This window comes from Fukomys damarensis, unplaced genomic scaffold (assembly GCF_012274545.1).
Source record: "Fukomys damarensis isolate Sample0158 unplaced genomic scaffold, DMR_v1.0_HiC HiC_scaffold_7, whole genome shotgun sequence".
In the NCBI taxonomy this organism is placed as follows: Eukaryota; Metazoa; Chordata; class Mammalia; order Rodentia; family Bathyergidae; genus Fukomys; species Fukomys damarensis.
In genome coordinates, this window is record NW_022900919.1 from 31,042,558 (window position 1) to 31,069,200 (window position 26,643).

General features: G+C 39.1%; 1 protein-coding gene across 1 annotated transcript in view; it reads right to left on the reverse strand.

The window, feature by feature from the left end:
* Macrod2 (mono-ADP ribosylhydrolase 2) overlaps positions 1-26,643 on the reverse strand; it is a 1,911,462-nt gene that overhangs the window by 17,554 nt on the left and 1,867,265 nt on the right. The window contains exon 19 of the mRNA XM_033761012.1: positions 3,412-3,489. Coding sequence (XP_033616903.1) covers positions 3,412-3,489 — 78 coding nt within the window. The remainder of the gene's footprint in view (positions 1-3,411; positions 3,490-26,643) is intronic.

The window sequence follows — 26,643 nt, forward strand, 5'->3', positions numbered from 1 at the left end:
AGACATTGGTATAGGAAAAGACTTTATGAACAAATCCTCAGCAGCACGGGAACTAGCAGAAAGAATCAACAACTGGGATCTCATATTACTAAAAAGCTTCTTACTTCAAAAGAAACCGTTAGCAGAACTAAGAGACAATCTATAATGTGGGAAAAAATTTTTACCAGTGTACCTCAGACAAAGGACTATTATCAAGGATATATAAAGAACTCAAAACAATCAGTCCCCCCAAATATAAAGACCCGATCCAAAAATGGGCATCCGAAATGAACAGACATTTCTCATACAAAGAAGTGAAAGCAGCAAGAAAATATATGAAAAAATGTTCCACATCACTGGTCATTCGAGAGATGCAGATGAAAACAACACTGAGATTCCACCTCACCCCACAAAGAATGGCTGCTATCAAGAAATCACACAATAACAAATGTTGGCGGGGTTGTGGGGAGAAAGGAACCCTCCTCCATTGTTGGTGGGAGTGCAGACTAGTGCAACCACTATGGAAATCAATATGGAGATACCTCAAAGAGCTTGGACTGGAGGTTCCATTTGACCCAGCCATCCCTCTGTTGGGTATCTTTCCAAGAGAACTAAAAGAATCATATCACAGAGAAGTATGTGCACCCATGTTTATAGCGGCACAGTTTGTAATAGCTAAATCTTGGAAACAACCTATTTGCCCATCCGTTGGAAACTGGATAAAGAAGTTGTGGTTTTTCTATAAAATGGAATATTACTCAGCCATAAAGAGCGAGAGAATAGATTCATTCATAGGAAAATGGATACATATTGAAGATATACTCCTAAGTGAAATAAATAAGTCACACATGTGTAAATACCAAATAGTTTCCCTGGTGTGAATATTCTGCAACAATGCATAAGATTCTAATAAGATTACTGACATTTAGAAATTTGAAGAAAAGAGCTAAAGGTGTAGGGGAAGAACAAAAAGGGAAAAGAAAAAAATGTGAGAGAATGAAAAGATGAAAATAAAGTGTTTGTAGATGGGGAGGGGAGGAGGGGGTGAAGGGAGGGCAGAGGTAAGGGGAAAAAATGAGAATCAAGACTTGACATGTAAAGGTACATGATCCCAACAATGAATGTAACTGTACTGTATCCCTAAAATGTACCAATAAACTCAATAAAATTAAAAAAAACAAAAAAAAACAAAAAAAAAACTCTGTTGCAGCAGATGTCCATTCAGTAAGGTCCTTCTGTGGTCATCTTGCCAAAGATACACCAGGTTTAACAGCTATTCCTTGGTCAATTACCTTTATAAGAACTAAGGAAATCAAATGAGACTCTACAGCGCCTACATTTAGTACTACTATGTAACAAAATGAAAAGATACACTGAAGAAGGCAGAGGAAAGAGTTGCCTGCATCATCAGAGAGATGACTCTCAACTGTGACCACTATGACAGGTCAGTGCCCCTCGACTGAGCTGCTGGAAATACATTAGGCCAGTTGGCACTTAGGTTGGCACAGTGGGGGGCAAGAATCCAGCTGCTAGGAGGCAAGGGGTGAAGGGCTTTGTTTTGGAGCCCAATGGCAAGCCTGCTATAGTGAGACCCAGAACATGACAGAAACGAAAGGCCCTATATGAGGTTGAGAGCTCAGACAGAACCTCTAGCCCAGCCCTGGTGTTAATCATTGACCTGCATGCCTGTAAGACAGACTTGAGTTTTAGCCCGCATAAGTTCTATCCCTGGAGAGGGCTTGGAGTACACCTGTCCTCCTCCAAAGACCGTGCAGGGCCATGCAGATATGTGAGATGCAGGTGTGACCCAGCTTAGTGTCAGGATTGATAGCCAAGGGACTGTCTTCACCACCTGTCCCTCAGGCTCAAGCATCACAGCTATCACCAGACCAGTGCTCACAGATATAGCTCTAAAATTTCCCTGGCACCAGGCAAGACCCACAGCCCAGTGGAATAGACATATATTGGCTTGCATCACTTCCAGCTGCTGTGTGAGCTGTGGTATACTCCAAGACTGTTGGTATTTGTGACTGTGTGACTTGGTAGCAGCTGGGTAGCCAAGGGACTGATTTCATCAACATTACCTAGACCATGGGTAGCATAGGGAGTGAGAGACTACATGTTTTGGGGAATAGGAAAGGTTGGTAAGCACCACTTTGCCCTAAATCCTAGTGCTGGCCTTGTGAAACTAACAATGATAGGGCAGGTCCTAAGGGCTTCCACCCCCAGGCCAGTCTGAGCATAAAGCCTCTGGAAGAGCTGCAGGGCCAGTGACAACAGCTCGCTCCATTGTACTGGACATCTATTCCATCCAGCATCACCTGTGGCTAGCTGCAGCAGCCTTTGCCCACAAGCCTACTTCAGCTATAAGCAACGCATAGTAGTGAGGGTCAGGGTGTAGCACACACCTTGGTGGCAACATCGGTGGTCACAGGTGTGACACAGGTTTGGGGCTGATCCATCCACAGTAAGTTTGTTCAGATCTGAGCAGAGACCTTTAGAACTTGATCACAGTGGGGTAACTATGAATGAGGCATTTGGTTCTCATCTTTCTAGGCCTTCTACTCTTTCTGACCTATACATCGGTAGTATATTTAAGATAAACCTGGGTTTGGATTACTCTCTAATACCAAAACAGGTACCACACTAATAACAGATGCCTGTCGCATTCGTACCTGGCTACTATATATTGTTGAAACATTAAAAGTGAGTACAGGTTAAGAGAAAATAACCTGGCTTAGAATTTCTGGAAAGACTGGAATAAATACTTGATCCTTCAATGCTCAGATGATATGACATGCCAAAAAGCATCAAAATCTTTCAGGAAATCATGGCATCATCTAATACTCTAAGATGCCAGAAGCTGACTAGGTACTAGTTGACATGAAAGAATTCAGAATTTGAAAATTGTTTTAAGTTGACATGAGAGAATTCAGAATTTGAAAATTGTTTTAAGGAAACCAGTGAGCTTGCATAATACAGATAAACTTAGAAATGAAATAAACTAAACATATCAGATAAATTATTGAGCTGAGAAATACACTCAACAAAATTAAAGACATGATAGAAGGCATCCAATAGGACAGATTAAACAGAAGAAAGAATTAGTAATCCTGAGGATAGGCTATTTGAAAATGCACATTTGGAGGAATGAAGAAAGTTGATTGGAATTTTGAGACAGCATTTAAAAGCAAATATTCAGGTAACTAATTGAGCCTTAGAACGACCCACTGTGGACTCAATATTACAGTTTGTTCAATTTCAAGCCATGTGCTGTTTTAAAACATTCTAGTGTTTAAAAAAAGCTATTTTTGTAATTTCCTTTGAGAATATGACTTCTGATTCATATATTAGAATGCCCCCTTAATCCTGGATTGCACATGGGAAATGTGCCAGATTAATAGTTTCAGCTCACATAGCTCAGAAACTTACCATCCGGACCTGTAGCAGTTTCGGTGTCCCTGGAGCTCTGGCTTTTCACAGAAGCTGTAGGTGTGTCCTCCCCTTGAGCTGAAAGAAGGAAAGACGATTGGCCTTGATTAGAGAATTATAACAGCCTTCCTGCCCATTGTTCTGTCACCCTCTGTTGCCCTCTTACATTTAAAAATACTTCTGGTATTCAGCTTCTTTTGCAGAGAAGGTTAAAGGAGGAAACAGTGGGTTGAGTTGCCTGAATACTTTAAAGCTGTCTTCTAACTTCTCTTTAATTTGTGAGATAATCACATATATACATACACAGTTTCTCAAATTAGAAATCTGGCAGCATAAAAGAAGGAGAATGTGGTTTAATCAGCACAATGTACAATTTAAACTTAAGGAAGTGAGTATGTGTCTGAGACAGAATTTAACCTTTGACGAGAAAAAAGGAAAACTTTATTTGCTGTAGGCATGTCTGAAAGTTGAAAGATCTTTGCTGCAGATAGGGAAGCTTTGGGCTGTTGTTGTTTAATCACAAATGAATGACTGAATTGGCTTCCTAGGAGAGCTTCCCAGATGCTACCTTCTGGATTGCTGGTGATTCAGTCTGAGGTAATTGCACTGTGACTATCCTCTATCTGTATAGCATCAGAAGGTGAGTCTTCCATTCACCATAGTCAAAAGCTGCAATATGCTTACACATAGCAAGGAGGCACTATTTTGTCATACCGTGAAATTTTCCAGATATTACAAAGGACAATAATCTTTCATTCCTTAAACATCAGTTATGTTTTCCCAAATAGGAGAGCAAGGGCATTTTAAAAAATCAATACAAATACAGGTAAAATGCTAGAAAACCAATTTGTTTTCATTATTTGGAGTATGTAGATGAAGAAAGGATGGGAAAGATTCAGTTGGTAATTTTTTCAGAGAGAAGAACTTTGAAAGTAAAAATTTGCACTCTTTGTAATTATTTCCTGAAGCTGACAAGCAGGAAGTAGGACTCAGGTATAGCCACAATCTGAACCTGAGGGCGCAGACATCATGGAGGTCAGAAATCGACAAAATAGAAACAAAGGGGAAAAGATGAAGAAAGCTATTTTAGATCTGAGGTCTAAAGAAGGGATTGTTCAAGGGTTTTTGCACTGAGTGTGAGGTTTGGAAGTGTGAAGTAGATGTGTGTATGTTTGGGAGATGTTAATATGTAGTAAGATACCCAGGAAAAAGAAACATGAGATGGGAAAAAATAGCTAGCTCCCAACAACATGAAAGTCACTGAGTCTATGGATTCTTTCCATTAGTTCCTGAGGATAAGATTGGGAAAAGAAAACCAAATTTGAAACCTCCAGCTGAATCTGTCAACATTATATTACCTATGTCCTCATTCTTCCAATTCCAGAAGATTTATCAGTTTCCACCTGTTCATCAGGTTCCTTTACACAAAAAGATACATTGATGGACTCTTATAAACTTGGGAAAAGGAAAAACTTGCTATTTAACTCAAAGCACAGAAGTAATAAGGAAAAAAAGGGAATTATTTGTGTCATCAATGTAGAAATAAGCATACTAATAATGTAGGAAATGTTTTAAAAAGTTACAAATTGAAGAAAATATTAGCACCTTTTATTATAAAGGATTAATATCAATATACAAAGAACATCTAAAAATAGATCAACAACTCAATAGAAAAAAGTATAAGAAACTTGATGGATAGTTCATAAAAAATAATGGTCTGAAACATATAATGAAAAGATGATTCACTTTACTGAGAAGAAACAGAAATTAAAATTATTTATGACCGAGGTTGTCCATCACGATGCAGAGACCCTCCTACGAAGAACATTATTAAAAACAATGACAGCATCGGAGAGCTATGAATGCAGCACAAACTTGAAGAGATGCAAAATGGGGAGCGCACATTCCACCTGTATCTAAAACAGGGCCTCTGGATGCCTTTGAGGGCCAAGAGGAAGAAAACCTGGGAGTAGTAGCCTCATGAATATCTTAGGTTTTCTGTGGGATCGCTCAAGGCTTGTACCCTGGGAGCAAAGATGAACTCAAAATAAATCAGCTTTTATATAAACCTAAGTCCAAATTTTAATCAAAATAATTCCTGCTTGGATTACAGTTTTCTTTTCTATCCTACTGCCCATCAGAAGCAAAAAATAAATCCTCTCTGAAGGAAGATTAAAACTACTCAGAGCTTCAAAGTTATCCCTACAGTTTTCAAACACAGGGTCTAGCATTCATTAAAAAATTACCGAGGATTACAAAAGTCTAAGAACAAATCACCCAAAACCAAGGGAATAAAAAAGACAACAAATAGAGACACATCAGAAGCCCAGATATTATAGATGGAACATCCGTACTTAATGTGCTTAAGAAATTGAATGTAAAGTGTAAGAATTTTAATGGCAAAGAAGTTTATCAGAAAACTGGACACGGAAGTCAGGAGACAATTCTCAAACTTGAAAAAATAAGAATTCAATAAATGAATTTGACAGCATAGAGACACAGTAGAAGAAGGGATCAATAAAGAGTGAAAGCTAGATCAGAAGAAAACATGAAAAATACAGATGAATGTTGAGGACATATGAGAGGAGAAATCCTTTGTGTAATAGGGTAAAATACTGTAAGATCACTTGCTAAAATCAATGGACAGTATAGTAGGAACTTTGTTTGATATATATCAAATGTTTCAAGGGTGTCATAATACTAATTAAATTTAATGTGCAACAGACTTCTCAGGCCAATCACTGTAAAATTGTTGAAAACAAAGATTAAGAAAAAATATAAAATTATGCAGTGAAAAATCACTCATCACTTTAAAACAACAACAACACTTTCAATGAGTTTGGAATCAAAGTAATGGAATCCAGAGACAATGCAATGGTATCATTTAAGGATTAAAAATAGTATCTTTACTATAATTTCTATATTCCAAAAACCTTTTTACATTTGTGTTTGAAATAAATTTTTCAGATAAAGTAACCCCTGAGAACTTGGGGCCTACACTGAAGTAATAGTAAGTTCCAGGTCGATTATAAACTATAAAAGGTACCATAAAAGAAAGATCTTCACATCATTAGGCAAATATTCTTAAATGGGAAAAAGCAAACAATAGTCATTAAGCTTTATAAAAATGTTATATCAAAACACATCAAGAGTGCTAAGGATTCTTATACAGAATACCTGAAAGAATAAATATATCAAATAGCATTAAAAAAACAGTACTCATTAGAAAATGAGCAAGATATAAACAGACATGTCACAGGAGAGGTTATCTTGGCCAGTCAATGAGTTTTCAGAATGATTTTTACTAAATGTCATAGTATGTGAAAGCCTTGGCTTTTTCCCTAATGAAATGACTATAAAGTATTTTGAGTTCTTACCTAACTTTCTCAGATGTCATCAGGACTAATAATAACATTATTGCTCTTTTTTTATAAGAAATGAGTACTATAGAAAGAAAATCAATATGACCAATTTTACTTAAGCATTACTTCCTTGAATGTCTTGTTAGGATTCTTGCTTTTGATGGAATCTAGCGGTAACTGTGGCCGACATGGACTTTGAGAGAGATTTCCTAAAACAATGCTAACAACCTGGGGATGTTACTGTGACAAAACTTCAGCATCATGGAGAACTTTCAAATAGGCTAGATGCTAGTTTATAAAATGATACTTAGTGAAAATCAGAGGGTATGAAATGTAGGAGCTACATAAAAGAGGGAGAAAGTTGAAGAAAACAAAATCCAAAGGCAAGTTAGAAAAGAGTAACTTTTAAAATTGCTTGCCCTGTGTCTATACTTTTAACCTCATTATTTTGCAAAAGAATGTGTGAGAAATTTCAAGTTGTGTTACTACATTGGCACAGATTAGTATGACATGCAGTGGCAGATTTGAAATCCACAACAGAGAAAAAGAAAAGCAGCACTCCCAACTGTAGCTCTATGTAGCACTAAATTCTTGGAACAAGGGAAGGAATTATCTATAATATCTTCTTTCAAGGACTTTAAAGGTCTACCTAGGAGGTGGGATAGTGCCATAAGTATATATGATGTCTGCTGTGTGTGTGTGCATGAGGTGTGACTATACAGCTTTATGGGTGCAGTGCATATTTATGTGAATTTGCATGTGCACATGTGTATGAGCAAGTGTAGATTTGTGTGTATATATGTGTTGCATATTTGGAAAAGGGGAGAAAAAACAATATTTTTTTTTACTTTGACATAGATGTGGAACTGGATTCTACCCTGCTTGGTCCTAGAGAAATGAGTCTATTTTACATAGACAACAGAATCTAACCAAAACAAAAATAGCCTCTATAGCCTATTTATTCTAGTTTGTGTCCCCCCCCCCATTGCAGCTGCCTGGAACACACATGAGAGGTACATTTCAGGGCTCCTAGCAGGACATAAAAGATGCTGAAATATGAAGAGCCTGGGAGATTGAATACCATTTTCATTTCAATTACCAACTGCAACTTTACTCCTCAAAGCCTTGATTACAGAAACCTTTTTTAGGTCAGTGGCATTATATAAAAAGCAATAAATGAAGCAGTAACATCACAGAAGAAAAGATACCAAGATGCATACAGAATGTAGTTAGCCAAGCTTTTAAAAATACATAAACATGGACAGATATTGAAGGATCCTCCAAGATTTTCTTTGGAGATTTGTATCGACAGTGTACCCCATACAGCAAATAAAACTGCAAGTAATTCTTTCCCAGAATATGTAGCTACGTAGATGAGATGGGTAAAGAGAGAAGGGGTGTCTGCATTCAGCTACACCAAATCCAAGTAGTATTGATTCAAATGAAACATTCTCGAGCCATCTTGACAAGTTTTACCATATCTACAACTTCATTATTAATATAATAAATTATTTAGAAATGTTCACTTCCTACTTGCCACCCCATGGGAATCTACTTCATTGTCCCTTGACGTTGGTTTTGGCTTTGGTCAATGAAATATTAGTAGAATCTAGTCAAAGGAAGACTTGAAATACATTTGTGTAGTTGGAGCTTTGCCTCTTTTTTTCCTGTCTTTTACCCCAAGAATAATAGATTTAAGTTGGTCCAGTGAGAATAACACCAGGACCCAACACAACATCTGACAGGCTTACTGGCCTGGACTACTTATAGTTGGTCCTAATATTGCTCAACAAAAGAATAGATACCTTCTACAGAATCATCTCTAAAACTAGTTAGTTTTCATTTTGGGTCCCTGAAATTGAAGATGGTCTGATATGCAGCATTATTGTGGTAATAGCTAACATACTTCATACATCTTTAATGGGTTAAATCCTAATGTTTCCTACTTTTGCCCCATGCAAATTTTAGCTATGAAATATTAAGCCTACTTTATGCCTAATTTTAACTTATAATTATATTTTTATATTACCTATAATAATCTCCCTTGCAATAATTATACATGTGTAAAACTTTAAGAAATATTGAATTAATACACAAAGGAGCCACATAGGGTAGTATATGCCTATACATTCAAACCCAGCCTGGGCAATTCAGTGACTTAGTAAGCCCTGTCTCAAAATTTAAAAAAATTAAAAAGGTTTGGGAATGTAGCAAAGTGCAAAGGCCCTGAGTTCAATCCAGTGTACTAGAAAAAATAAAACATTCAGAGGAGAAGTCTCTTAGGCTAACTTCATTGACATCTTAATGATACTAAAATACAAGAAAACTAGTTTTAGAATTTAGGGCCTCTGTCACATACTAACTTCCCAGCTCAAATGGAAGATGGCCATTATTCCCCCTGCATAGACAACCAATTTAACACTTAAGAATCTTTAGTTCTTTTCAAGCTACTGATTGTTAGGGAAGATGAACTCAGACCTTACTTTACCCTGGACTATCAATTTTACTATGTAGGTGTAGAATCCAAGTGCAGCTAAATAAAAAGAGATGAAAGACCAGTTTAATGAAAGACAGAGTGTTAGTGCAAACACAGGACTAGAAGAGAGGTTTAATCTCTTGGCAATGTTTGTATTTTTCTTTTATAACTAGCTTACATTCTAGAGTAAAATAAATATAAAAAATAAAATTTCACACATCTTTCGACTTTTGGAAAGAGACTCTTTTCCTTACTGCTAAAAGGTAAATAGGTCTTCCAGTAAAAAATGACAAATTGAGCTTGGCATGGTCGTGAATGTCTGTAATCCTGGCACTTATGAGGCTGAGGCAAGAAGATCATGAGCTCAAAGCCAGCTTGGGCTACTTAGTTCAACAACAACCTAGGTTACATAGTAAGACCCTATCTAAGAAAACATACCTGAATATCAACTCAATTCAGAATGTTTTCTTAAGTGGTTCTATTTTTATTTCAGTCTTTGTTTTTTAACATATGTTTGTGATAAATAATAACTGCATTCATCTTGGGAAATGGGTAATATACGTATCGCACCTTCATCCTTCCTTTTGACATCCCTTTCACTCTCTACGGCTGTACCACCCTGAACATGCTGGATCTCGCCTGATATCGCCTTCACTTTTTCACAAAGTCTACATCTATTTCCTACCATCTATCTTGTATTTTACTCTTTAAATTATTTATATTTTGGATTTCATGTGCCAGAATGTATTTTTTTGTTGAAAGCTAATGTTTAAATTCTTGAACCACAATCCCTCAAAATAAGTCAGATACTTTTAACTAACTGTACAGGTATTTCCAGTTTTACCTCTTGCCAGGTAGGGTGTTCAAATTCTCCTTTGCTCCTGTCCGTCCTCTTTTCTTCCCTTTTTCCTCCTTTTCTCTTCTCCCATTCTTCCCCCCTCCACCTCCTTCCTTGCATTTTTCTCTTTCCCTCCCCTCCTTGCTTCTCTTTCCTCCTCCTACTTTCTTTTGTTCTGTAGTTTAAGATTCGTTATTATGGGGATGCTTATGTTTTAATGAAGATTTAATTAAGTACAGGAAGTTAACAATTTAATCAAATATGTACCAATTTCTTTTAAAAGTTACAAATTTCTAAATAGAAATATAGGCAAAGTTCAGAAATGTGATTAAATTTAGTGATACTAAAAAACAAAACCAAAAATTATATTTATACATGACAAATGGCTTATAATGCTAATGAAAAATGATCCCAAGCAACTCTCTCTCATGTTAAGTTCTTCCTAAAATCTTCCCTGAAAAACAATGCATATAAGTTGATTTCTTCACTGTTTGTTTTCTTTCTCTGGTTCCTCACTTTTGTACCTTTTTTATGTAAATAAAATGTAGATACTACTTTATAATCTCAGGTTTTTTGTGTTCTACATAAATATATTTACAATAGATCCATTATTTTAATATTAAAATCTATATTCATCAAGTAGCATATTTTAATGGATACACTTATTTTAATGCTTACTTAAAATTTACATTTAATAAACATGAGTGCTTCTTCATAGTATGTTTTAATGTCCCAATGCCTAAGTAGAATTTCTTTGGCCAGGCCTATATTGATGGATTTCTGTTATAGTTCTACATTGTTACTTATACAAAGAGCTATAATGAATATTCTCGCATTTAAGTCTTGGCAAAATCTTGTGGCCCTAGCTGGACCAAGTACATGTGTAGCTTTAGTTCTCATAGATGTTCCAAAATTGTGTTCCAGAAAGTGTTGAATCAGTCTGCACTCCAATTGGCAAGGTTTGAAAGTGGTTTCCCCAGTCTCCTAGTACTATCTTCAGACTTTCCAAGGACAAAAATGGTAAGTTTTCATTCCAGAGAGGTTATACTTCCTACCTTGTTTTTTTCTTTTTTTTTTTTTTTAATATTTTACCAATTTTTCTCTTTATTGACTTTCATGTATTCTTCATAAAGTTAATTTTTTCTCTGTGCAACATATAAATATCTGCTGGATTATCTATTTTCTTCAAAATGTACGAAATAAATCCAACTATGCCTCCTGAAAGTTTGTTTTCTTAAAGTTGCATGGGTCAACATAAGTGTAAAATTCATAACCTTATCAAGGATAGGCCTTAAGCTGAGGTTTCTGTATCGAGTTTGCCTATTATCAATTTTTTCTTCCCCTTATTTTAGGGAATTTTAGTCTTTTATCGCACAATAACTTTTTCACCCATTCTTCCCCTCTCCTTCAGTGGGCTTACAGGATAATGAATATAGAACCCTGCTCCTTTTCCAGTGTATCTGGGGCCCCCTAGTTCTCCAGGAGCCGTCCCTGGACAGCGTTTTCATGGAGATGGGAAAGCAGCCGGAGTACCAGCACAGTAGCTGATATCCCACACTCACCTAAGGTGCACTTGACTTTATCTGCAATGTCATGGGTCAGGGCAGCTCTTCTGGGGACCAGAACAGCTTTTTCAATTCAACTTGAGACTTAGAATTTAAGAAGAGAGACAGCCTAAGAACTCCTTTATTCTCTTCCGCTGCATTGTCCCTTAGTCCTCCAAACCAGGAGGTGATAAACTGAAAACTGCTTGGTGTGGGTAGGGGTCCTCCTAGGAAGGAGGGTATGGGAGCACCGCCTCAGCTTATGCCAAAGATCTTGCCTTATGCATTTTCTTTTTTTCCTATTTGGTGAAGTTTCTTTTATTTTAATTTTGCTAGAGATAATTAGTTCTAGGCAGTTGTTTTTGGTCTGCCTCTCCTTTCCCATTTTCCTCCCAGTAGGAGGTACTGAAATGAGAATTACAGTCAAGTTTTCCTGTCTCTTTGGGGAAAGGAGGAATTAAAAGTGTTTATGGCCAGCCTTGTCTTGATGCTATTGTAGAAATCCCCATGGGCTCCTCCTCTGCTAGTTGGCGAAGTAAATAGTTGCTAGTGAGAGTTTATTCAGAATTATTTCTGAGCCTTATTTCTGAGATTGGCCACACCAGTCTCACAGTTTTTGCATTTGGAGAAATTTCCTTTCCTTTTGCAGCCTACTAGCTCTTTCTTCCTCTTCTTCTTTTTTTTTGTTTTGATTATTCTTTTGTTCATATTTGCTTGTTTTTCTCCTCTGCATCCATATTTTTTTTTGTTTGTTTGGTTTATTTATTTATGGTACTGGGGATCAAACTCAGGACCTCACGCTTGCTAGGCAGGTGCTGTGCCACTGAGCTACATCCCTGGCCCCTTCCATGTTATTGTTTGGATAGAGTGAGGTTTTGAATCCTGAACCCAAGATTAGGGGTACATACCCTGGATTCTGGTCACCACAATAGGTGTCACATGCTCCTGGTCTTTACCAGCAACTGGTTTCAAGAAAACTTTTCAAACGATGGTTGTGATTAGACTTGACATTATGGATTGAACACTTGTGCATCCCTCAGATTTGTATGTTGAAGCACCAGTTTCCAGTGTTGCCAGGAGATAAGGCCTTATGCGAGTAGTTTAGATTAAATGAGGTCACAAAGGTGGGAATCTAATCTCATGAGACCGTGGCCTTATAAGAGCAGAGTGACATCTCTTCCTCTTTGCCACATGAGGACACAGTGAGAAGGAAGCTAACTGTGAATCACAAACCAGGCTGCCACTAGAAACCAAGTTGGCTAGTCCCTTAATTTTGGACTTTCAGTCTCCAGACTATAAGAAGTAAATTTCTGTTGAATAAACCATTCAGTCTATAATATTTTTCTATGGAAGCCTAAGCAGATCGATAGATTTCATTTTGTTTGGGGCAAAGGTACAATCAGTTGTAAGCCATCTTAACCTTACCTATTTTCTCCCAAATAGCCTAAAGTAGCTACTCAACCATTACACCTCTTTATCACTTCAACAAGCACTGCAGGCATCCACCTGCAGCCCCCTCCAACGTGAGATAATTAATGACTAAGCTGACAGGAACATACTTGTGGGAAACTGGTACCCTTCTACAAAAGACCCTTTCCATGGCAACACATCTCTTCATGTATCTTTTGGGAATATTCTATCCTAATTGGCACCAAAGCTGTCTTTAGAAGGAGATGAAAGGCAGTGATGGTAGTTGGGGGTGGGCAGGAGATCCAGATGTGGATAAACCCTTACCACCAGATGATGTGCAACCCACCCTCATCACTTGAGAAATGTTTGGGAATTCTTCACCAATTTTTGTTAGAATAAATTCTACCCTACAGGAAAAAAGAAATCAAACTGTATTTAGGAAGAAAAGCGAAACAAAACATCTACCAGATATTTTATGGGATACAAGGTGAATCAGGGATACCGATGCCTTCATGGGGTTCACAAGTTAGTCAAGACCCAGGGGAAATCATCAGCCAACCATAGGCCAAGTGGCAAGAGGTGCAGTATTAACCACGAAGGCATAAAAGTGAGTGAGTCATCTTTTCTATGGGGAATAAAGAAAAACTTTGATGACAGGTGATAACGTAAAAGTTGGAATTTAGATGGATGAATCATTTCAAGTATTTTGCACCCATACCAAGCATTTAGATAAATGTTAATATCTCCCACCTGTAAAACATCTGGAGGACACTGCATAGTATTTCTGCCTGGCCCTTTCAGCCTTCCTTGTCCCTGACTTGTTACGTTGTGCTGCTTCCACTGAAATCTCAAGACAGCTCAACTCCTCTCAAGTGGTCAAGACCACCAGAGCTCCCCCAGGTTTGGCTTCACTGAGTTGGACTTGATCACATTCTACACATCTGGACTCCACTTTCCCTTTTCCAGTCTCCAATTAAGCATTTAATTCTCATTCAGCCAAATCACGCATTACCCCCATCCTGTAGAGCCTGGGTGGGAATGTGGACTAGAAGGAGGCTCTTCTCAGCTGGAGGCTGCCAGAGCTGGTCTCAGATCTGGGTCTTTGCAGCTGGAACAATACAAATTGGGTGTCTCTAAGACTCCCTCCTATGTGCCCCGCTCCCTCATGGCTTTTGTTTCTCTACTGCAACAAGATAAATCCATACACAGCAGGGTCTTAGGGAACGCAGAATTTTTTTTTTAAACCTGAGGATTTTCTTGATTCTTCTAGTCTAATAGGGCTTATTCTATGCAAGGAGCCGCAGCGGGGCAGCTTCAGCTTTTCAATGGTTCTTTATGTGAGATCTTTCATAAGGAAGAAATGTACTGCTGGAAATAACTAAGGCTGAATTCACAGAAACTTTGTATACACTTAAGGCTCTTGAAAGAAAGTGCTTCTGCCTCTTGAGTTAAAATCTTGCATGATTATATATAAAGCTCTTCAGTCAAAGACTAATTTAATCCTGTCCCCCACCTAATTATGGATGTCCTTATTTCCACTAGCGTTTGCCCTCTTTGTGTGTTACATTCTCCTAAATAGCACAGTTCTGAACACTTAATAAAATCTAGTGTACCTCTGTGGCCCATCAGCAAGGTACTAAAAATCTATACCCAGAAAGAAAGCTGCACCCAAGAAATAATGTGGATTCAGAGAAGCAGCAGAGGAAATTTGTCAGAGGCCCAAGCTAGTAGTTCTTCCAGGCCTGGTAAGCTAATTCCAGTTCTGATCTTGGTCCCTTAACACCAGTTCTTTCAGCTTCAAAGAAAAGTGATAGAATTTTAGGAGCAGTTTTCAAACACACCTGATGTTAACCTAAAGACCACTTTCCCCTAGCTTCTAAAAGTCTCCACAAAACCCCCTCACAGATACTGGAATCTTAGACCTTAAATGCCTTTGAATTTAGCCAGTTTTATGCCTTCAGAGAGTTTTATCATTAACAGAACAAGCAGACACCTGAAAGACCATCTTAGACTTTGGTCATCTCTAAACAAATAATTAAAATTCAGCCAGATTTTGCTAAAAAGAATTCAGTTACTTGTGAGAAGTTCATGCATTTGCCAAGGCCCTGTGCATAGGAGTATTATTTCACTTTAAAGGTTTGGAAGCTTATAAACATATATTGTCTCTTATTGCCTAAATGAGGCTGCATTCCTCAAGAAATAATGATCTTTGACCAACTTCCATTTCTTCTTTTTTTGGGGGGGAGGTACCGGGGATCGAACTCAGGTCCTTGTGCTTGCAAGGCAGGCACCGAACCCAACTTCCATTTCAAGGAAGCTCCTTTGCAGGTGTAAACAGAGGTGTAAACTATGTATAAGCAGAGGTTCAGCATGGCTGCCCCGGCCACCCAGTGATGAGGCTGGGACAGTCTTCCCAGCTCCACTCCATTACCCCATTTCTAGTGGCAGTGTGACAGGGCCCTGCAGAGGCCTGTGAAATGGAGCTGGCATCTTAGAGGTGGCCCCACGTCTTCCTTCATAAGCCAGCTTAGCACAAATCCACTTATAAGCAGTGAACTCAAATGACTTTCATATCCCTCAGGTGGGTTAGGAGAGGCACAGTAAGTGAACTCATTCTCAACAAGGAGGGTGAGTCCACTCTATATCACTGATGTCAGTGGGAGGGGCTGCAATATGACCGCAGCAGGCTGAGAGCTTCCCCTACTGCAGGATCCTCTGGCCCTGGAGCACAGCCCAATTCCCCTGTGTCAGCAAGTTAGTAGGAAAGCTTGGTAGTTTGATTCTAAGATGGGCTCCCTCTGTGGCCTCACCCTAAAAGCCAGGTTACTGTCACTTTGGAACACTTACCACCAGGGTCAGAAATGCATCCTGGCCTGGTTTGGAATGCCAGGAAACAGATTCTACATCAAAGGCTTCCTGGCATCTCTGACAGCAGGGCATCAGCTATCACCCACTGCAGCACTGGGGAGTCAGCCAGGATCCATGCTGCAGTACCAGCCCAGCTCAGAGCTGACCTTTTCAGAGCCCCAGGTGCCAAGCAACTTAACTGCATTGCTCCTCCAAGCTTGACTGACTTCTCACTGCTGGATTTGCCTTTGTCTTGGTTGCTAACATCTCCAGGTGTCCTAGACTCTCCCAAAGTCATGAATCCACCTCTTGTTCCAGAGTTTTGACAACTGAGGGCTTCTCAGCCCTGTCTTTGGGCTTTGCCTCTGCCTTTTCTCCCAAACAGTCATGGGCACTCCTGGAATTGTCAAGCTGAGACTTCATTCTCTGTATAAAAAAGGCTCCTGGGATGAGAGGATGTGTCCTGGCGGCACTTAATAATGGGACCTGCACCTGCTTTATCTCTTGACATTTAATCTCTTGTTCCCAGAGACAATTCAGGAAACTCTCCCCATAATAGAAAAAAAAATAGCACCCAGAATTTTCCCTTCAGCCAAAGAAACCTTAATCCTTTTTTTGTTCACTGTATTTTACCAAACTAGAGATCCTGTCACATAACCTCTTCAGCAAGATAACAATTCATCTCTGAGGAAAGGCAATCCAATTTTGATTTATTGATCATGGGACATGGTGCATTAAAAAAAAAGTGTAGACAACCCATACATGATTGTCAAACAAAAGCACAAAGCCCAGACTTTTCAAAGGGGGAAAAACCCCAACAGAGTTTAATTTCTTTCTTTTTATAGAATTAGATAGACATTTTTGTCTGTGGAAAAAACGTTTGAAAATTCAAAATGTAGCTAGAGTCAGAAACATCTGCCCCGACCTGTTCCTTCTTTTGGGCAGATGAAGTGATAACAAGGTACCTTTTGGTTTTCACTTTGTGGACCTTTTACATGTAGGCTGTTTGTTATTTGTTTGATTTCAATAGAACATGGATTATTTGTGGATTTGTAAACCTTGGAGAAGGAAAAAGGTTCTCAAGAACTAGAATGTAGCCTCAGTTTTATTTTTATTTTGTTTTGGGTTTGTTATTGAGACAGGGTCTATGTAGTTTGGGCTTGAACTCACTATGTAGCCCCAGGTTGGCCTCAAACTCATGGTAACCTTTCTGCCTCAGCCTCCTGAGTGCTGGGATTACAGGCATGTGCCACCATGCCTAGAAATTGCTTTGTTTTGTTGCAGTGCTGGTGATTGGTGGTCTTCACTATTAAGAGGGTATCCCATAGGTAGTAGCTTGTATACTGGTATACACGAGTATGTACTTTGAAAGAAACAAAGGAGAGTGCTCCTTAAATTTTCATTATGTAGGAAAAATGTTCTATCTAATTCATGGCTAAATTTTGACCAGTATATCATCAATTTGAAGACTTTTTTTTCTCAACATCTTCACATCTGAGTTGAAATTAACTGATTGATTAGTGGGTTTATAATAGCTATTAACCTAGATTGAAGCCAAGTTCAGACAGAGAATTTGTATTTGCCTGTTAAGCACTGGACAGTGTTACTAACCCCAGGTCCCATATAAGCCCAGACTGCATTTTTTGTGGATCCCACTGGCAAGTTCAGGATACAAATCTTCATGCTTAGAACCAGCTCATAGCTTGTGGTGAGTCTTTGAAAACTTCCATTCATCGATGCCAAAATTAAAACACCCAGGTCTCCTAGCTTTTTGGAATAGCTATTGTGGATGCCTGGCCATCACCTGAGTCCCCCTTGGCTGCAACACACAGTGCCTGAGGGGGGACCCTCTGATGTCTGTCTTTCAAATGCCTCAACACCTGCTTGTCCACTAGTAGCACTAGGGTAGCTTGTCCAGCCAGTTCAGAAGACAGGCTAGTACTGGGCACAGGGGGACGCAAAAGTCATTTGCTTATTGACCACTCTTCAGTCAGTGCTGGAGAGCTAATGTTCTACTCCTCTGGCCACTTCACTTCAGCCCATAAGAAAAGGGGTCACTGGGCATACTCCAGCTCCCAGCCCTTGATGGGCAGACCTGAAGTGCCCAGCCAAGCACCAAGTTCCGCGCGGCTCCTCAGAGAGTCCTCGGTGGGACTGAGCCCCCCACTGCCCACAGGGATGGTCCTCCAGCGGCTCCCTCCCCAACTCACTCCTCCCTGCTGCTTCCTGGGATCATCTTCCAAACAAACCACCTTCATTTCAGACCTGCTTTGGGAGAAACATAAGCGAAGACCCTGTCCCTTATACTGAATTTTCTATTCTGAGATGTTTTTCTTTCTTTCATATATGTTACAGATTAATCCTAACACTGAAGGTTTCTTGATTTTAATAGCACATTTTTAATAGAAAAATAAAACTCTTATGAGATGATGTAAACACATTGAATATGCAAAATGGATCATTAGCCTTTACCCTAAAAATCAATATCACATTTTAAATAATTGTGAAATACTCTGCGCACCGATATCCAATTAAATTAAACTGGCACATACATGCATCATGCTATGGGTCTCAGGTGTTATCATGCTGTTTTAAACATTATTATAGGAAATAATACATATCAAATATTTATTCTAGTAGTGAATGACCTTGGAGAAGCTATGTATTTCAAGATTTCTCATGGAAGCTAATTAGCCACATAACAGCCCCACTGTTCTTCACCCAAGTTCTCCCCTCATGATCCTCTGATCATCTGCAGTGCATGAACTCACAACAGCTGCAAAATGCAGATTTCCTGGATTTTTACCAGGTCTACTCAGTAAGAACCCATGGCTGGTGGGGCCCAGTAATCTACATTTTAACAAGCTGTCTCTACAATTCTTTTCCACATGGATGCTTGAGAGACACCTGCTTACTGACTGTTTTTCACTAAATAAGACTGATGAGGTGATACTACATTTTCCCACTGCACAACTGGACTTCCCTTTGACTTCCACCCATTCTATTTCTCAGTGAACTCTCCTCTCCCAACTCTGCTGCCCCACCTGGTTCTTGTGGGACCCAGTCACACAGCTGTTCCTTGGGTGTTTTTGTTAGGATGGGAGTGAAACCATGTCGCTTGTCTGAGGGGTTATCTTAGTAGGGGGAGATAGGCAAATCTAGCGGAGAATGGGATCAAACGATCATCAAGATCATCAAGGGCTTGAGCAAGGGGAAGACTGAGAGGTTTCGTTGCTCATGTTCTGTGCACACAAATGACCGCAGCCTATGAGGTTAATAGTACTTATTTCCATCACATGAAGGGTGCTGTCATCATTTTTAAGTAAACATCCTCTGAGCTTATCACTTCTGATTAAAAATTAGTCCACCAGAATGAGTCATGGCAGAGGCATGGATAGGAATAGGGGACTGATTCATCAGCTGGATGATTAAGCTACTGAGACATCTTTGTTAACCTACTGACACCAGTAAGCTTTATTTTTCTCCATTTTCTAAACAATGTAATTTGATTACATTGCAAGTACTATGCTTCCTTATTTTTCTATTATGTAAATTACATATGTAAATTAATGTGGGATGAATTCAGGCAGACTTTTATCTGTGAAAATGATGGACAGACTGTGACTGGTGCTGGAGTTTTAGATGATTTCCTGGAGATGGGATGGGGTTCCTTCCCTGAGTGCTACCTATTCATGGTGGCAGCTTGACAGTCACTGGTGAAGGACATGGCTGCAGTTAAGGTACAGGTAGTAAACTAAGGAAGCCTGGATTCAACAGATTCCAGCCAAGTACCATACAGACAGCATCCTCATCCATATGAGTGAGTACACAGTGAACCTGACCATCTATCCAGCCACTTGGCATTCACTACTCAGATGTCCCCTAAGCATCTAGCATGTGCCAAGTTCATTATGGGCAACAAAGAAGCACCTGTGTGTAAGACAGTCTCTGCCTTCCCCATACTACATGATTAAGAGTTATTCTGGGTTAGTGCAAGGCATCTAAACTAATCTTGGAGTGGGGGAGGTAAAGAGTAGTTTCAGAGAAAGATTTCTTGACAGAGATAAATCTTGGCTGAGCTGTTAAAGCTTACTAGGAGTGGCCAGCCAGACCAGGGAAGGGCAGGAGCTGCAAAGGTCCAGGGAAAAGGGCACATAGCCCATCACAGGATCAGCCAGTCATTACTGCAGTTGTGAAGGATGGCTGGCTTTAAAGCTCTGTCTTCCTGTCAAATCATGAAGCCAGAAAGGCAACAGGGACTAGCTTTTGGAGGACTGAGAAATGCCACTGAGAAAGTATGATACCCATGGAGTTGAGGAGTAGTATAACACATTACTACTTTAGGAAAATAAATCTGACTGCTGAGGGGAGAATGAATTTAAGAGGGAGAGACAAGATATGGACAAAGAGGAGGAAGCACCTTTCTTTCCCAGCTCCTTAGGTGGGGGCCTCGTGAACTGAGTAGCAGCCAGTGGACTGTGAAAAGGGATGTGTGCTACTTCTGGGACTGGTTCTTTAAAAAATTTCTGGTAAAGTCCTCGTTCCCTGCCCTCCTCTGCCAGGTCTTGGGCAGGGTTCTGCATGAGCTTCAGAATCACCTGGCCCCCTTCTGAAATGCAGATGTATGCATCCTATCCCAAAGCCTTTGGCTCAGCCAGTCTATGGTAGGCCTGAGACTTCACATGTTATCAATGATACAGTCGCTGTAGAGCCAGAAAGTGCACTTTAGACCCTGAGTCCTTAATAAATGCATGATTATAACATTTACAAGGACTAATCCTGAGCTCTTAGAGGACTGGGTAAAGTAGTACCCTCTCTCTAACTCAGAACCATTTTTAGCATGAAGTGAGCAAGAAATATACTTATCTCTCCTTAAGACATTGAAATCTTGAGGCTTTTTGGCTATTTCCTACCAGAGGCATTCAAAGAAACATTTTAGAAATAAACAATGAGAACTATTGTCTGCACAGTGTATGTTGCATAGAACTATCATTTTTATTAGGACAGGATGAAGGGCAAGTGGTTTTCCAAGACTTATTTTCCCACCCTAGGACTTATTCTTCCCTCTCACAGATTTACTATGATTATTCACTGGCACATTCCCCTCTTGAACCAAAATGATGTTTGAAATCACAGATATGCTAATTATAATGTGGACATTACACATTGGATACCTGTATTTAAACATTACATGGTATCCTCAGGTATGTGTAATTATTGTGCCTTTGTCAATTGAAATTAAAATATGACATATGAAATAACTATCAGTTATCCTGATGATCAGTAGGGACTCAAGTACCCAGTGGGTGAACGGGAGCGATAGTGGTCTTTTCTCTTGCACTCTTTTGTGTGACCACTCCTTCTTCTAGTGACATTCTGTGCACCCATCCCACAGCCCCCAACTTGACGAATGCAGTGGATGCCACCTGAGCCAGCACTTGCCCTGGCAAAGCCTCCCAAAGGAGTCCCACTAATTTCCCATCTACTGTTTTCTATATTACAGAAAAAGATGTATTGGTACATGTGTATCATACTGTTTTATAATCTATTACTCTAAATTAGCTTGTTCCTCTTAAACTTTTCAAAATTTTAGTTCTCTTTACTTGCTTGTAAAACCATACTTGATTCAATGGTTATCCAAAGAATCCAATGTCCTATTTCTAGGTATCATTTGCATATTTGACATATGATGTTCAAATATTGTCTGGCTCTCAGAATGCTTCGGTGAACTTAGCAATTGATTTATTGTTTTACTGGAGAGAATTAAATAGGAAAGGCTTTCAAGGAAAATTTTTTAAATAAAAAAGAGTAGAAGGCCATTTGAGGTCCAAAATCAATGCAGCTGAGACTTGAAGCAGGAACCAGACTATGATAAGAGCCTTCTGGATGGTAAAAGAACAGAGACAGCATGCCCTGTGTGTAAGATCTTCAACCACAAAGCGAAATATAGGGCTTGAAGTGGGGAGCCAACAATAGCAACCACTAGTTTTCAAGACATGTTTGAAGGTCCAAGGGGAAAATGGGAAAACCTAGAAGAAAAAAAGTTATGGACAATACTGGAAAATGAGAAATAATTGAGGTGAGAGTGCGTTTGATAATAATAAAACAAAAAAATCCCAAGAGATTAATAAGCACTGTTAAAGGTTAGTTCTTAGAGGCAGAGTATTTGATAAAAGATAATTTTGATGAAGATGGAAAGACAGAGGATTTCTCCCTTCGATGACTTTAGTTTTCTCAGCAATTGGGAGATAGGATCATTTACAATGAAAAGGGGTTTGGGGACAAACAAAGGAAAAGAAAAAAATGGGAGGAAGTTTGGAATGACTACTGTCCAGGACTATGCTTGGATAGTAAAAAAGACAACTTACTCACAGGAACTATTAACACCGCATAGTGAAAACATTTTAGCCTAGAAAAAAAAAGTACCATGTAAATTTCTAGTACCAGAAGCTTGGCACTTGCTTGAAATGAGAATGTGAACTGATGGTATTTCTTCTCCCTATGAGTTAATTCTAGGCATTTAGTTTCTCTACATCTTTAGACTCTCTGGGGGCATCCTTGGGTCATTTCATAATGTTCATTTTTTAATGTTTTTCTGTGATTCATATCTCCCATTTCTCAAGTGAAATGAACTTGGTGATAAAGCCACATGAACGTGGTGATGGCCTTTTCACAGCTTTCCATTAGCTGAGCAAACACCTTGGGAATACCACAAGGAGCCAGAAGCTGTAGGAGATGATGGGCAATGACTGTGAAGTCAACGTTATCACTTCCTCGGTTCTTACAGACTGTAGGGTACAGGTTCTCCAGTACATCATTTCTGCACTTTCATGGAGGCAGAGGTCTTAGGGTCCTCAGCAGCTAGATTAATGACATTCACTCATTCTCCAAATATATTGTGAGCGCCCACTATGTGCCATGTAATGCGATCCTCTGAAAATACAGGCGCAGGGGGTGGTTGTTAAGGTCTTAGAAAAGTTGTGTGGTGTGGTATGGAGAGAGGAAAGGGGAATTGTTTAGCTTGAATGATCGAAGGGCTCACTGCAGAGGCAATGTCATACTGGGACCTAAGTGAAGAGTCAGTTGCCCAGACATCTAGGGACGGACATTTCTGGCAGGGAGCAAATCCAGTAAAATGGGCTGAAGCTAAGAGTCTTCCCTTGGCCTGGTCAAGGAGCAGAAAAGACGCCAGAATGAGTTGAAGATGAAGAAAGCTGAGAAAGGAGGGGGAGTGACAGGCTAGGAATTTGAATTTTTATTCTAATGCAATGATTCAAGACCTGAGAAGTATCTTCTTAGTTCTAGGAACTTGTACTAGTTCTGAAAGAGACACGTGATGCTACAAAAGGGCTTTAGTAGCACAACTGAAAAGTAATTGCTGGTGAGTTTGGTTTACTCAAAGTCATGCATTGTGCATGTGCCAAGTGTTAAGTACCATTCCAGTTTCTGAGGATACAGCAGCCAAGAAAATAGAGTCCTGGAAGTCTGGTGTTTATTTTTGAGGATTTATGGGTGAGCATTTCAGGTAAATGAGAAGTACAAAGACCCTGGACCAACAGTGTGTTTATAATCTGAAAAGGAATAAAATGAGGATTTTTAAAGGAAATTGCTGTTAGGAAAAACCACCATCCAAAACCCCAGGGAAAAGAGGGACAATGGGATCCAACCAGTTTTGGTGAGATAAGAAACATCCCCAAAGATGAAGCTATGGATTTAAAGAAGAGGTTATGGTAATAATTAAAGTGAAAGGTAGTTTTGACTGGGGTGAGAATGGCAGAGATAGGAGATGTGATTATAATTGAATATATTTGAAAATAAACTCATAGGATTTGGTGATGAATTGGATTGAGAGTTCAGAATAACAAGAGCAATCATTGACAAAATTTTGGATCTTACCATTGAGAACAATGAACTTAGCATTTGTCAGATGAGAAAGATTAAGACTTACAGCTGGGGGAACAGCTATTAAAAACACAGTTTTGAAAGGGTTAAATTGGAGATGTCCTTAAAATGTGCAAGTGGAAAGTGTTGGAAAAATCTAGGAATTCAGTGGAGAGATCACTAAGATAGCATTTGAGAATTAGCAATTTATTATGATGTTGAGTCAAATCAAGTAATATGAATCAAATCAGGTATGATAAAGTTTAAGAAGAAGAAATTTGGAGGAAAGGAGGTCAATGACTAGGGGGAAAAAAACCCTCTGAGGACCCAAGAGACCACTTTTAGTTTTGATTATTCACTAAAGTTTTATATGAAAATAGAAAATACATCTCCCTAAGTTTCTTCATTTATAGGACAAACAGGTGGGATATGATATTCTGTGTTCCCTCCCACCTGTAAACTAATTATGAAAAAGCAATAGTCACAATATTTAAGCTACTGTAAGGAAAGAAATGTTCTATTTTAAATGTGAACAAAGGATATTAACATACAATTTTCTAAACAAAAATGGCAACCACAACCAAAAATAGCTGTTACTTAGTTTCAATAATATTACTAAAACTTAAAAAATATGTTAGGAACATAACAAAATATATTTTAGAAGCTAAGCAGTATAAAAAGTTCACATAAAAAGGAAGTAAATGCTAAGAGCGATTCATAAAAGAGTCCACTTTGAAAAGGAACACTCATTTTAAGGTGGCCTAAATTTATCTTAAACCTAAAGTAGCTGTTGGAATTTTTTTTAGGGGGGATTGGTTTTGTTTTTTAGTTTTTGTCGTGTGTGTGTGTGTGTTTGTATCAGGGATTGAACTCGGGACCTTGAGCTTGCAAGGCAGCACCATTGAGGTAAATCCCTGGTTCCTTAGTTTGGTTTTTTGGTAGTGAAAAACAAAGTAATTATGGAAGTTGTTTGGAAAAATAAATATTCAACATATCCAGGAAAAGTATTTAAGTGAACTTATTTCAACACATGGCTCTTTTTGTCTAAGGTGGGTAAACAGCTGTAATATCTGAATCAGGACTGTGTGAGATAGTTTATGATAAGCAATTGGATATGGACTCGTTTCCAATTTCTCAGGTAACCTTTGTTTATTTTCAATAGATATGGCAAAGACAGGAAGACCTTGTATGGGCATTGCAGATATAAAACTACTTAGGATTGTATTTACAGAAAGAGTGTTTCAGTTTGTTCCATATTTTGCACATGGTGTTTAAGTTGTATTTAAATTGTCTGCTTAGTTTTAATAATTGAGTAAACAGTAAGTTATTTTATAACAATGTAGTTGAATAAAAAGAAACCAGTAATATGTAAACATGTACACAAATTTTTGCTGCTTAGTCTTCAAGGATAAACCTAAGGTTAAAATATAAAAATATCACACACACATACACACACACAGACACACATCTCCTTTGAAGCACTAAGAGGTATCATTTCTACATTTCCATACTGAAAGATAGGAGATCACGCAGCGTAAGAAATGCCATGCCTGGCAGCAAAGGAATCATTGCCATTTGGCATAGCCTTTCTTTCCAGACCTCCTCTCTTTGCTGTTTCTGTAGACAAAAGTAAGAACACAAGACTCAGTTCAGCCCCAGCTTGGACAGAAAGCACAGAAGACCTCCAAATGCAGGCCATTGGCTACCTTGGGAGGTGAGGGCAGAGAATTATGCAGCTAAAGGAAAACTGCCCTATAGGACTCTTCCAGCACTGGACATGCATGGAAGGGACAGGTGCCTTGACCACCACAGCAGATGCTTCACTGAAACAATAGTCAGGTATGGGAAAAGGACATAGCCTAAGGATACTTTATTTACTGTCTTCTTGTTTTTCTTGACCCTTATTGCACCTAAATGGTGATCACATTTGACCCCAGCACACAGGCTCTGTATGGCAGAAGGCTAGTCACATTGCAAATGAGAGGAATGGGAAGATCTGGCCTCATTATCTACATACTTATGCAGGACTTGACCTTGTAGGTGTACGGCAACACATCTTCTAAACTGGGGAGTCTGACATTAGATTGTTAATGCCTTGGTGTCACAAGTTGCCATTTATTGAGAAGTTTTGGGTCCAAAGAGCATAAACATCAAATTTTTATGGAATAGGAAGCTTAACTACATTATAAGTGGATATATATTTTAAAGCTGAGAAGTGGTAGAAAAAAAATTTAAGAAACTCCAGCGATAAACATTGACCCTTCCTATACGTAACTCTTGATGTGTAAAGTGTTAAAGGTAGATGGAAATTTACATCAGTTAATGCATCTCCTTTATTCTGCAGATCCTACAGAGGTTAAGTGACAGTTAAAGGTACAGACCTAGCTGACAGTGGGTACAGCCAGGATGGGGTGTGCTCAGGCTCCTCTATTTAGTTCCTGCTCTACCTACCTACCTACCTATCGTCTATCTCAACAGATACAGCTCAGAATTTATGAACACATCTGGCACACACAGACCAAACCATCTGCTGAAACCTTCTGGCACTAATAGAATTCCATTACTCATAGTTATGGTCAGAAGAATCTTCAAGGTGGTAAATTGGAATGTCACTCTGTGGATTCTCCATAAATGTTACTTTCCCTATATCTCTCTTGGGAGTGATATAAAACTTTAAAGACTATAAATATAGCAACACTGTGGTGGGCCATTTATTACTAAAATGGGACTGTGCTACACAGAATCGAGTGCTGTCACCTAGGCATTTAACATTGCTTCAGGCAAGGCCTCAGGCTGTAGATCCCACCCGGGCAGGCTGTCCAGTGAATGGCCTTGGTGGGAATGCTCTCCCTTGCCTTGAACCACTGTGTGGAA